This window comes from Piliocolobus tephrosceles, chromosome 16, assembly GCF_002776525.5.
Source record: "Piliocolobus tephrosceles isolate RC106 chromosome 16, ASM277652v3, whole genome shotgun sequence".
Taxonomy (NCBI): domain Eukaryota; kingdom Metazoa; phylum Chordata; class Mammalia; order Primates; family Cercopithecidae; genus Piliocolobus; species Piliocolobus tephrosceles.
Window position 1 is genome coordinate 27,653,173 of NC_045449.1, and position 12,419 is coordinate 27,665,591.

Here is a 12,419-nt window from a genome sequence, read left to right on the forward strand (position 1 = left end):
TCACCGTGTTAGCCAGGATGGTCTCGATCTCCTGACCTCATGATCCGCCCGTCTCAGCCTCCCAAAGTGCTGGGATTACAGGCTTGAGCCACCGCGCCCGGCCGAGCCTTTTCTTCTATTCAGGACTTCAACAGATTGGATGTGGCCCACCCACCACCTTAGGGAGGGCAATCCAGTCTACCAATTAAAATGTTCATCTCATCTAAAGCACTCAGAATAGAAACACCTAGTAAAATGTTTAACCAAATATCCTGTGACCCAGTCAAGTGGACACATAAAATTAATCATTACACAGGACAAGATAGAATAGTAAAGGAGACACAACACTAAAGGAATACAGTGGTGTGAGACTAGTGTAGGAATAAGTGGCTTTACACACCGCAGTCCTCCTGCCAACAATGCCACGTGACTACCCCCATGTACTGTGCCCACTGATGAAAAGAGCAGGGTGAATCAGGTGAGAATCTTGATCTATGGACTTTAGGCTCTCTCTGCTTAGCCAGAGGAGGACCCATTCTCTCTTTGCCTACAGTGACCCTGGCACTTTCCTTGTGGCCAGCCTGAGGACTCTTCTGACCAAGTCTTCTGGGCTAAGTTTCTTCTGAATCAACTAACTAGGTGATTTTCATTCATTTCTTCATTTATTTACTCACCCAGCATCTAAAAATCTTTGTTCTTGATGCTGGGAAGATAGACATGAGAGACACAAATCAGGCATCTGCTAGTCTGGTGCGAATGATAGAGAAAGAAGAACTGAGAGCATGTGGGATGTGCTGAGATTATAAGTTAGCACTGAACACTGTATAAGAATGTACCACTGGATACTGTCTAAGTCAGCCCAAGGAGTCCAGAGGGAGATGTCAAGCTTTGACAGTGCTCTAAGAAGGACTAGATTCTAGCCAGGGAGTTGGGTCAGAAAGAGCAATTTTGACATACATGAATATATGATCCCATACAAGACATGGATGCAAAATGTCATCACACATTTGGGGAACTATAAGAGTTTGGTTGGAAGTGGCTCTGAGCCCTGGCTGCACTTTGGAATCACTTGGGAACATTACAAACATACAGATGCCTGGGTTCTACCCCCAGAGATTTTGGTGTAAATGGCCTGGGATGGGACCCAGGAGTCAGTAGTTTTTCTAAAGTGTTGCCAGGCCTGAGGATAAGGCATGTAAGAGAGACTGATGGAGAACTTAAACTTGGAGAGAGCAGAGGAGTATCTCTTCTGGGATGTGGTCAAGAATCTGAGCTCACTTTGGGGGTAGGAAACACTTGTGCAGAGCTCAGCAGGGAAATAAAGACCTGTTGATCTCCAACTGGGGCCTCGTCTGCCCTCATAACTGTTCCTTTTGAGCTTCTGTTTCTTATTCCCCATTTAAAAGTGAACGTCGACTGGGAAATAACAAAACATACAATAAAATAAAATAAGCTGAAAGATTACTCAATAAAAAGAAGCAATAAAATAGTAAAAGCAGGCGGATGCAGTAAAACCCCCAAAACTCGACCAGACAGAATCACCACCAAGGGCCAGGCAATAAAAACAATAGCTAAAATGTACTGCTCCAAGTGGTAAGCATCTTCATGCATTGAGACACTTGAGATTCACCACCAACCTAAGAGGGAGGGATGGTTATTATTTCCATTTTACAGGGGAGGGAAACATGGTTTAGGGAGATGAAGTACAGTGCTCAAGCTTACAGTGGGCGGGGCAGGGTAATGACTCCATTTCAATGATGAGGAAGTGGAGGCTAACTTTCCAAGACTAGTTAGCCAGTTGGGGCAGAGCAAGAAATTGAATTGGGGTTTCTAACTCAAGTACAAAGCTCTCTCCTCCTCCACCTCCAATAAAACCTGAAGCCTGGCTGCATGTGAGAGTCATCTGGGAAGCTTTAAAGACATATTGATGCCAAATTGACATTTCTTGAAAGAAGACATACAGATAGCCAACCAGTGTTTGAAAAAATGCTCAGTATAGCTAATCACCAGGGAAATGCAAAACTAAACCACAATGAAGTATCACCTCATACCTGTCAGGATGGCTATTATTTAAAAAAATACTAAGACAAGTGCTGGTGGTGAGGGCGTGAAAGAATTGGAACCCTTGTGCACTATGGGTGTGAATACAAAATGGTGCTGCTGTTACAAAAAACAGTATGGAGGCTGGGTGCGGTGGCTCATGCCTGTAATCCTAGCATTTTGGGAGTCTGAGGCGGGTGGATCAAAAGGTCAGGAGTTGAAGACCAGCCTGGCCAAGATAGTGAAACCCCGTCTCTACTAAAAATGCAAAAATGAGCCAGGCATGGTGGTGGGTGCCTGTAATCCCAGCTACTCGGGAGGCTGAGGCAGAGAATTGCACGAACCCAGGAGGCAGAGGTTGCAGTGAGCCAAGATCACATCACTGCACTCCAGCCTTGGCAACAGAATACAACTCCATCTCAAAAAAAAAAAAAAAAGAAAAAAAAAAAAAAAAAAAAGAAAGGAAAAAAAAGAAAAACAGTATGGAGATTCCTCAAAAAATTAAAAATAGAATTACTATGTGATCCGGCAATCCTGTTTTTTGGTATTTATCCAAAATAATTGAAATCATGATCTCCAAGAGATATTGGCACTCCCATGTTGATATGGTTTGGTTCTGTGTCCCCACTCAAATCTCATCTAGAATTTTAATCCCCATGTGTTGAGGGAGGGATCTGTAACCCTTATGTGTTGAGGGAGGGAGGGAGGTGATTGGATCATGGGGCGGGGGCAGTTTCCCCCATGCTGTTCTCGTGATAGTGAGTTCTCATGAGATTTTGTTTTGTTTTGTTTTGTTTGAGACCAAGCTGGAGTGCAGTGGCACGATCTTAGCTTTCTGCAACCCCTGCCTCCCCAGTTCAAGAGATTCTGCTGCCTCAGCCTACTGAGTAGCTGGGATTAGAGGTGCATGCCACCACACTTAATTTTTTTGTGTTTTTAGTAGAGACGGGGTTTTGCCATGTTGCCCAGGCTGGTCTCAAGCTCCTGGTCCCAAGTGATCCACCTGCCTTGGCCTCCCAAAGTGCTGGGATTACAAGCATGAGCCACCATGCCCAGCCAGAGTTCTCATGAGATCTAATGGTTTTCTAAGCATCTGGCATTTCCCCTGCTTGCACTTTTCTTGCCTGCTGCCATATAAGATATGCCAACTTCCCAATTCACCGTGATGGTAAGTCTCCTGAGGCCTATACAGCCATGCAGAACTTGAGTTAATTAAACCTTGTTCTTTTATAGATTACCCAGTCTCAGGTATTTCTTTGTAGCAGTGTGAAAATGGGCTAAAACAGTAAATACAATGGGCGTACAGGCATTGGGTAAAAGTTTCCATTCCAAATGGGAGAAATTGGCCAAAACAAATGGGCTATAGGCCTTATGCAAGTCCAAAACCCGGCTGGGCAGTCATTAAATCTCAAAGCTCCAAAATCTCCTTTGACTTTATGTGTTACATCAAGGTCATGCTGATGCAAGAGGTGGGTTCCCACGGTCTTGGGCAGCTCTGCCCCTGTGGTTTTGCAGGGTACAGCCTCCCTCCCGGCTGCTTTCACCGGCTGGCATTGAGGAGCTGTGGCTTTTCTAGTTGCACAGTGCAAGCTGTCGGTGGATCTACCATTCTGGGGTCTGGAGAACAGTGACCCTCTTCTCACAGCTCCACTAGGCAGTGCCCCAGTGGGGACTCTGTGTGGGGGCTCTAACCCCACATTTGCCTTCTGCACTGCCCTAGCAGAGGTTCTCCATGAGGGCTCTGCCCCTACAACAGGATTCTGCCTGCACATCCAGGTGTTTTCATACATCCTCTGAAATGTAGTGGAGGTTCCCAAACCTCAATTCTTGACTTTTGTGCACCTGCAGGCCCAACACCATGTGGAAGCCACCAAGGCTTGGAGTTTGCACCCTCAGAATTCATGGCCCCTTTTAGCTCTGGCAGTTGGAGTGGCTGGGATGCAGGGCACCAAGTGCCAAGGCTGCATAAAGCAGCAGGGCCCTGGGCCTGGCCCATAAAATTATTTTTTCCTCCTAGGACTCCAGGCCTATGATGGGAGGAGCTGGCTTGAAGATCTCTAACATGCCTTGGAGACATTTTTCCCATTGTCTTGGCTACTAACATTTGGTTCCTGGTTACTTACGCAAATTTCTGTAGTCCATTTGAATTCTTCCCCAGAAAGTGGGTTTTTCTTTCCTACCACAAGGTCAGGCTGCAAATTTTCCAAACTTTATGCTCTGCTTCCCTTTTAAACATAAGTTCCAATTCTAAACCATCTCTTTGTGAATGCATATAACTAAATGCTTTTAAGAGCACCCAGGTCACATCTTGAATGCTTGGCTGCTTAGAAATTTCTTCTGCCAGACACCCTAAGTCATCTCTCTCAAGTTCAAAGTTCCACAGATCTCCAGGGTAGGTCAAAATGCCACCAGTCTCTTTGCTAAAGCATAGCAAGAGTGACCTTTGCTCCAGTTCCCAATAAGTTCCTCATCTGTATCTGTGACCACCTGAGCCTGGGCTTCATTGTCCATATCACTATCAGCAATGTGGCCAAAACCATTCAACAAATCTTTAGGAAGTTCCAAACTTTCCCACATCTTTCTGTCTTCTTCTGAGCCCTTCAACCTGTTCCAACCTCTGCCTGTTACTCAGTTCTAAAATTGCTTCCACATTTTCAAGTTATCTTTATAGCAGTGCCCCAATATATTGGTACCAATTTACTGTATTAGTCCATTTTCACACTGCTATAAAGAAATACCTGATACTGGGTAATTTATAAAGGAAAGAGATTTAATTAACTCACAGTTCCACATGGCTGGTGGGGGTGGCTCAGGAAACTTACAATCATGGCAGAAGGGGAAACAGGCATATTTTACGTGGTGGCAGGTGAGAGAAGTGCAAGCAGTGGAAATGTCAGATGCTTAGAAAACCATTAGATCTCATGAGAACTCACTCACTATCATGAGACCAGCATGGGGGAAAACCTTCCATGATCCAATCTTCCTCCCTCACTTGACATGTGGGAATTACAGCTTCCTCCCTTGACACATGGGGATTGCAATTCAAGCTGAGATTTGGGTGGGGACACAGAGCCAAACAACATCACAGGTTCACCGCAGCATTGTTCACAAAAGCCAAGAGGTGGAAACGTGTGTCCATCCACAGTGATACGGTTTGGACATGTCTCCTCCAAATCTCATGTTGAGATGTGATCTCCAGTGTTGGAGGTGGGTCTTGTTAGGAGGTGTTTGGGTCATGGTGGTGGATCCCTCACAAATGGCTTGGTGCTGGCCTTGTGGTAATGAGTGAGCTCTCATTGTATTAGTTCATGCAAGAGCTGGTTGTTTAAAAGAACCTGGCATCTCCTCCCCTCTCTCTTGCTCCCTCTCCTGCCATGTGACATGCTTGCTCCCCCTTCACCTTCCATCATGAGTAAAACCTTCTTGAGGCCTCCCCAGAAGCCCAGCAGATGCTGGTACCATATTTCCTGTAGAGCCTGCGGAACTGTGAGCCAAATAAACTTATTTTCTTTATAAGTTCCCCAGCCTCAGATGTTCCTTTATAGCAATGCATAATAAACTAACACACATAGATTAATGGATAAAGAAAATGTGATATACACACAAAGTGGAATAATAATCACGGGTAAAAAAGAAGAAAATTCTGACATATGCAATAATATGGATGGGCTTTGAGGACAATATGCGAAGTGAAATATGCCAGTTCCAGAAAAGGAAATAATTCATAGAATCAAAGAGAGGAATGGTGGTCACCAGGGGCTGGCAGGAAGACAAAACAGGGAGTTACTAATCAATGAGCATTAACGATCCAGTCAGGTGGCTGGGTGCAGTGGCTCACACCTATAATCCCAGCACTTTGGGAGGCCGAGGAGGGTGGATCACCTGAGGTCGGGAGTTCGAGACCAGCCTGGCCAACATGGTGAAACCCCATCTCTACTAAAAATACAAAAATTAGCTGGTGTGGTGGCGTGCATTTGTAATCCCAGCTATTCGAGAGGCTGAGGCAGGAGAATCGCTTGAACTCAGGGGGCAGAGGTTGCAGTGAGCCGAGATCATGCCACTTCACTCCAGCCTTGGCAAAAGAGTGGAACTCCATCTCAAAAAAAAGGAAAAAAAAAATGGAAAATCCGGTCAGGCAAGATGAATGAGCTCAAGAGATCTGCTGTGCAGCAGTGTCCTGTACAGTCAACAATAATGGATTGCACATTAACTATACGTTAAGAGGGCAGGTCTCCTGCTAAGTGTTCTTACCTCAGTAAAAAAAAAAAAAAAGGGGGAAAAAAAAAAAGAAAAACACTGGTGCTGATGCTGGGCCAACACTCAATTTTAACTTGGTTGTCCTGGGGTGGGGCCCAGGCAGATAGGGTGGACATGGTGCAACTAGACACTTTCATGGCTGTGTTCTGCACTCAGTAGTAATTACTATTATTTATTGAGCACGTGGGATACTAAGCATTTTGTTGCTGTTTCATTGAGCCTTCCTAGTACCCTGTGAAGTTGGTATTGTCATCCCCACTTGAGAATCGAGGAAACAGAGAGTGAGTTCACTTTCTTTAGGTCATCCAGCTGGAAGTCACTAGCGCCTGTGTTCAGCCCTGGTCAGCCTGACCCCAAAGCCTGTGCTCTGCTGCACGGCCTCCAAGCCTGGGACCCTGTGAGGTACAGACATGGGCACCTCATGCCCTTTCTTTCCACTTCTCTGCCCTTTAAGTTTTAGGGTCAGTAGTGTAACCTTTGCCCTGCACTTGTCGACACTGAATGGCCATTATCCAGGTGGAGAAGGGGGTGGTTTGTAACTCAGCATTAAGGAAGAACTTTCTGGCACTCAAAGGAGCTCCATGGTGAGATGGGCAGCCTGGAAAAGCAGTGGGCAACCACCACAATCCCTAGGCACCCACCACCATCCCTGGACACGCACCACCATCCCTCCACATCCACCATGATCCTTGGGCACACACCACCATCTCTGGGAATCTACCACTATCCTTGGGCACCGTTCCTGCACACTGGGACCACCATCCTTGCATACTCATCTCTGCCTCTGGGGACCCACTGCCATCCCTGAACATCTACCACCATCCCTGGGCACCCACTAACACCATCCCGGCACATCCATCACCATTCCTGCACATTCATCACCATCCCTAGACATCCACCACTGTCCCTGAACACCCACCATCCCTGCACATCCATCACCATCCCTGGGCACCCACCATTGCCCATGTGCACCCACTGCTATCCCTGCACACACCACGATCTCTTGGCACCTACTACTGTCCTTGCACACCCACCACTGTCCTTGCACACCTGCTACCATCCCTGGGCACGTACTACTGTCCCTGGGCATGTTCACCACTATCTCCGGGCACCCACCACCATCCCTGCACATGCATCACCATCCCTGGTGTCCCCCACTGTCTCTGGGAAATCATCTGAAAGATCTGTTAGGAGAGGAAGTGTCATCCTTCAATGTAGTGTGTGTGTGTGTGCGCGCGTGTGTGTGTGTTTGTGTGTGTGTGTGTGTTTGGGGGGATGGGGTAGAGAGGTGCAGGGGGCTGGGATTAGATACCCCTGCCCTGCCTCTGGGGCCTGAGTTGAAGGGCTCAGGTGGGCTAGTCAAAGCTCCAGGCGGAGCTGTTTGTGGAAGATGAGCTCACAGAGCTGGAGTTCTAGAAGGCCCTCGGTTGACCTGGAGCCTGCCTTCCCCATCGTTCTCTTAACACTGGGTGCCTGGGGCCCTGGCGAGGTTGTGGGGGGCATCCTGAGCTGCAGCAGGGTTTTGGGCCACTGCTGCTGCTGCCATTGTCACCGTGGTCTCAGCTCTGTGGGGAGCACTCCTGATCAGTGAGCCCCCTTTCCCTTCTTCCTGGGGCTGTTAACAGGGCCCTGGGTTGGTCTGGCCAGAGAGGGGTGGAGAAAAACAAGGTGGTGGTTAGGATGGGGGTGTCCTGGCCTGGAAGACTGACCAGCTGAGAGAGAGAGAGAGAGAGAGAGAAAGAGAGAGAAACTCTGGAGCTGCTGTGAAATGGTCAGGATGGAATTGCTTTTAAGTCACTTTTCCACAAAAAACAGTCCCTGTGTAGCAGACAATTTGGTTTCCTCCTTTACAACTTGGGGATATTAATCCCACTCCTTTCTATTGTTGAGAGGATTGGATGAGATTAAGTTAGAAAAGCTCTGGGAAAGGCCTGGCACGGTGCTCAAAGACTTGACAAACTCTACCAGGTTGGTCGCCTCCTCCCTCTCACTCCCCTCGTGGTGAGGAGAAGGACTTATATCCCTGTGGCCACGCCTTTTGTGGACTTGAATTTCAGAAGCAGCCCCTGAGCGGCTACTCCACGCCAGCAACTCTGCAGATAAATAAAACCGGCTGCCATTCTTCAGAAGTTAACTTTGCCGTGGGAAAGACTGACATCTATTCCAGCCTGGTGTGACAGAGGAGCTGGAAGACGGGGCGTGTGAGAGTGTGGGGGGCGGTGACCTGCCAGGAGATTCTCACTGGGGAACCCGGTCTAAGGAGACCCTTCAAGTATGAGTCAGAGTTAACCGTGCAGAGGAAAGGAGAGGGTGAATGTTCTAGATAGTAAGGTCATTGTGAGAGAACAATTGCTGGAACATAATGTATGAGTGAGGGAGTGGGCTGCAGGGCTGGGCCGTGAAGGGTCGTGAAGGGCCGCTTGGACCTCGAAGGGGCAGTAACAGTGGGAGCCATCCAAGGTGTCACAGGGCTGGGCTTTTCATTTAACAAATTTGTTCTAATGGACGTGTATAGAATAGCTTGGAAGAGTGGTCAAGACATGGTACAAGAAGACCATGAAGGAATCCAGTGTGACCCTAGGAAAGGACAGTGCTCTGAGAGGGAAGGTGGAATCCACAGGACATTGGGACTGTTTGGTTAGGACTGGGTGAAAGATGTCATGGGGAAGGAGTGAAGAATGACATCCGTATTTCTGGTTTGGGTAAGTGGGTGGCCCATCATGTTTTAAAGCACATAAGGAAAGTTGTAAGGCAGAAGCAGCACTGATGGGAACAGTGCTTCTGTTTAGATGTGCTGAGTTTGAGGTGCCTGAAGGAATTCAAGTGGAAGTGTCCAGCCAGTAGTTGCCTCTGAGGTCTTGGGGAAGATGCCACATGGGTCGCCAGCCTACAGGCGGTGGCTGACAGCAGGGCTGCCCAGAGGGTTTCCTCAAAGTGGAAGAGAAGAGGGCTCAAGGCAGGAAGGCCTGGAAAGCATATCAGTGGTTATGGCCTGGGCAGAAGTGGATTCCATAGAGGATAAGGAGGAGAGTCAGCCAGAGAGGGAGGAGGAAACCTGGGAGAGGGGAGCATCATGGAAACCAGGAGAGGCAAGCCTTTCAACAGGGGGTGGTGGACAGCATGAGTGCGGCAGAGAGCTCCCGTAAGACAGAGCCGACGGGGCCTCCTTGGGCCTGCAGAGCAGTTTCAGCGTGTGGTGGTGGTGGGGAGGTCAATTCACCAGGTTGGAAAACAAATGCGAGGGGGAGAAAGTGATAATTTTCCCCAGGAGTTTGGGTGAGAGGAGGGGGAAAGAGACAGGGGAGTACCAGTCAGCATGAGACTTGAGGGAAGGCATTTAGAAGCTGGAGACTGAGCAAGTCTCTAGGAGCAGGGGAAGGAGGAGCAGGAGGGGAACGGTGCTGGAGCACTGGAAGAGGAGGGACAACAGATGGAGCAAGACTTGGAAACAGGAAGGACAAATCTAGAGCTTGGAGGGAAGGAAGGTGGGCCTGCATGGGGGTGGAGGCCCCGCACCCAAACAATGATGGGGTGCAGATGAGGGCGAGGAGGCTACTGATGAGTTTGCAAGTGAGTGAGGCTAAGGCAGAGAGAGGAAGAAATTCCACAAGTGAGCACCTTGCTTTTCTTAGTGCATCGGGAGACAAGATCATGTTCTGGGAACCAAGGGGTGGGACAGTATGGTGTGCTCAAGGACAATACCGAGGGTTTTCATTTCCTGTGAGGGAAATGGGAGAGAGAAATCTGAGCAGAGACAAGCGCGTGTACCAGTGCTAGTTGTAGTTCATAACAGAAACAACAATTCACTTATTTTTAGTGCCAAGAGCTAAGCTGTGCCCACGCCTTTTCTCATTTATTCTTCCAACAATCGTATGAGGCAGGTGTTACTCACGTCCTCATTTTATAGAGGAAGAAACAAGGCTCAGGGAGGGCCCAAAGTCAGAGATGGAGCGAGGAGCAGAGGGGGACTTCCAACCCGAGCCTTGCTGCAAAGCCACGCCCTCAACCACTGTCATCCTCGGTGGCATTCAAGGTCCCGTGGAGGTTGGAGACCAGGGACACCCATTGGCACAAACAAGAGTTTGTACAGCTCTTTCACTTTTTGACTCTGTGAAGGCGGAGAGCAGGTGTGGAGGTGCAGAGCTCAAGAGAGGCGTGGGAAAGCTTGTCAGAGGCGGTGGGCAGTGGGAACTCAAGAGAGGCGTGGGAAGGCTTGTCAGAGGTGGTGGGCAGTGGGATAGGAGCTCACAGAGGTGGGAAATGCGGGTGAGGACAAGAAGCAGGGATGACAGGGCAGGGGAGGGGCTGGTTGAGACACAGTGGAGCCAGAGGGGACTAGGTCTGGGGAGACGAAGGAGCCCTAAGGCTGTGACACCCAGATGCTAATGTCCTCCATGATTTGGGGGACTGGCCACACACAGCCAATGATGAGAGGGCAGGGAGGTCAAACCAGACAGGCAGGCTGGCCTTCCAGGGAGAAGGGCTTTTTCCAGGTTATGGTTTAGAAGGGGTGGTGGGGTGGAGGAGACTCTTGGGACATCCTGGGGCCTTGTGTGTGGAGAAAGAACAGCTTCCCCTTGAGCGGGCTATAGGGGAGCTGTGTCCTGGGGGAGACTTTGTTTCAGTTAAGATCTGGAGATGGAGAGTCAGTGCCAGAAGGGCTGTCCCTTGACAACTGGGCTGGGGGGCCCGTGAACGTGGTATGACACCGCCTGGCCGTCCCCTCCGGGAGCATCTGCTCAGCGGGGCTTTGGATTTATAGAACTTTGTCTCCATCCAAACTTTCCCCCTTCCTAGTTGTAAACTCTTGTGCCTCAGGACTAAATAATGTGTAACATGTAATATGGAGTTCACAATAGGTCAGTTTTCTTCCCGGTTCGGACTGGGGTGGTGTGAAGCAGGATGGGGAAGGAGAGGGGCTGGTCTCGGGGGCAGGGCTGATGCTGATCAGGGATGCAAGGGGGCTGATTCCTACTGCTGGAGCCTGGCCTTCTGCCCATCCCTTCTCTCCTCTCCCCTTTTCCAGGGGTACACTCAAGCCCTGTTTCTTCTCCTTCTGTGAGTGGACCGCCAAGGCTGGTGAGCTGTGGGTCATCTCAAAGCTCAGCTCTGAGCCAGAGTGGTGGCTCCACCTCTACCACCGGCATAGAAGCCAGGAGCAGGGCTCTCGGAAGGCGGTGGTGCCCAGCTGTGATCATGTTGTTGGCCCTGGTCTCTCTGCTCAGCTGCCTGCTACCCTCCAGTGAGGCCAAGGTCTACAGTCGCTGTGAACTGGCCAGAGTGCTACAGGACTTCGGGCTGGACGGATACCGGGGATACAGCCTGGCTGACTGTGAGAACCCCTCTCCCTGGCTGGCCCTGGCTTCCCCACACCTCTCTCCCTCCTTCCCTCCCTCTTTCCTTCTCATTCAAGGGCTGCGGCTTCGGGAGCTTTTAGAGCCCTTCTGTAAACCGAAGATGATTTGAGATGGCAGGTAGAGAACAGCCGGCACTGAGTTAAACATGCAGTAGGCAGGCAGCAGGCAACCAAATTGGACTCACTCCTTCATTTTCCCCTGCTGCTAAAGTCAGGGTCAAAGGAAACAAGCAGCTCAGTCCCCTAAACTTAACCGTGGCCACTAGGATTAGACATTCCTTCTGAAATTGGAAAAGACAAATAACAGAGCAGTCATGCCAAACTTTTCAAGGTGGTGGCAGTTTTAGACGGCCACGCGGGAAGGGAAGTCACACCGGGGCTCATCTTTCCAACAGGTTCAGCGCCCTCTATAGATTCCACCTGGGTCTTCCTAATCTTGTCACTAAAGATTCAGCACTTGTAGGCCGGGCGCGGTGGCTCAGGCCTGTAATCCCAGCACTTTGGGAGGCTGAGGCAGGTGGATCACCTGAGGTCAGGAGTTCGAGATCAGCCAGGCCGACGTGGCGAAACCCCGTCTCTACTAAGAATACAAAAATTAGCTGGGCATGGTGGCAGGTATCTATAATCCCAGCTACTTGGGACGCTGAGACAGGAGAATCGCTTGAACTCAGGAGGCGGAGGTTGCAGTGAGCTGAGATCATGCCACTACACTGCAGCCTGGGCAACAGAGTGAGACTCCATCTCAAAAAAAAAAAAAAAAAAAAAAAAAAAAAAAAAAAAAAAAAAA

General features: G+C 49.3%; 1 protein-coding gene across 2 annotated transcripts in view; it reads left to right on the plus strand.

Annotated features, from left to right (window-relative positions):
- Positions 1–12,419, plus strand: part of SPACA3 (sperm acrosome associated 3) — a 26,518-nt gene that overhangs the window by 12,628 nt on the left and 1,471 nt on the right. The window contains exons 1-2 of one of the 2 annotated variants that reach the window (XM_023182893.2): positions 7,738–7,863; positions 11,303–11,608. In XM_023182893.2, the coding sequence (XP_023038661.1) occupies positions 11,473–11,608 (136 nt within the window). In that variant the 5' untranslated portion in view covers positions 7,738–7,863; positions 11,303–11,472. Of the gene's footprint in view, positions 1–7,737; positions 7,864–11,302; positions 11,609–12,419 lie in introns of those variants that run through there. The other variant, XM_023182894.1, reaches the window with a different exon arrangement.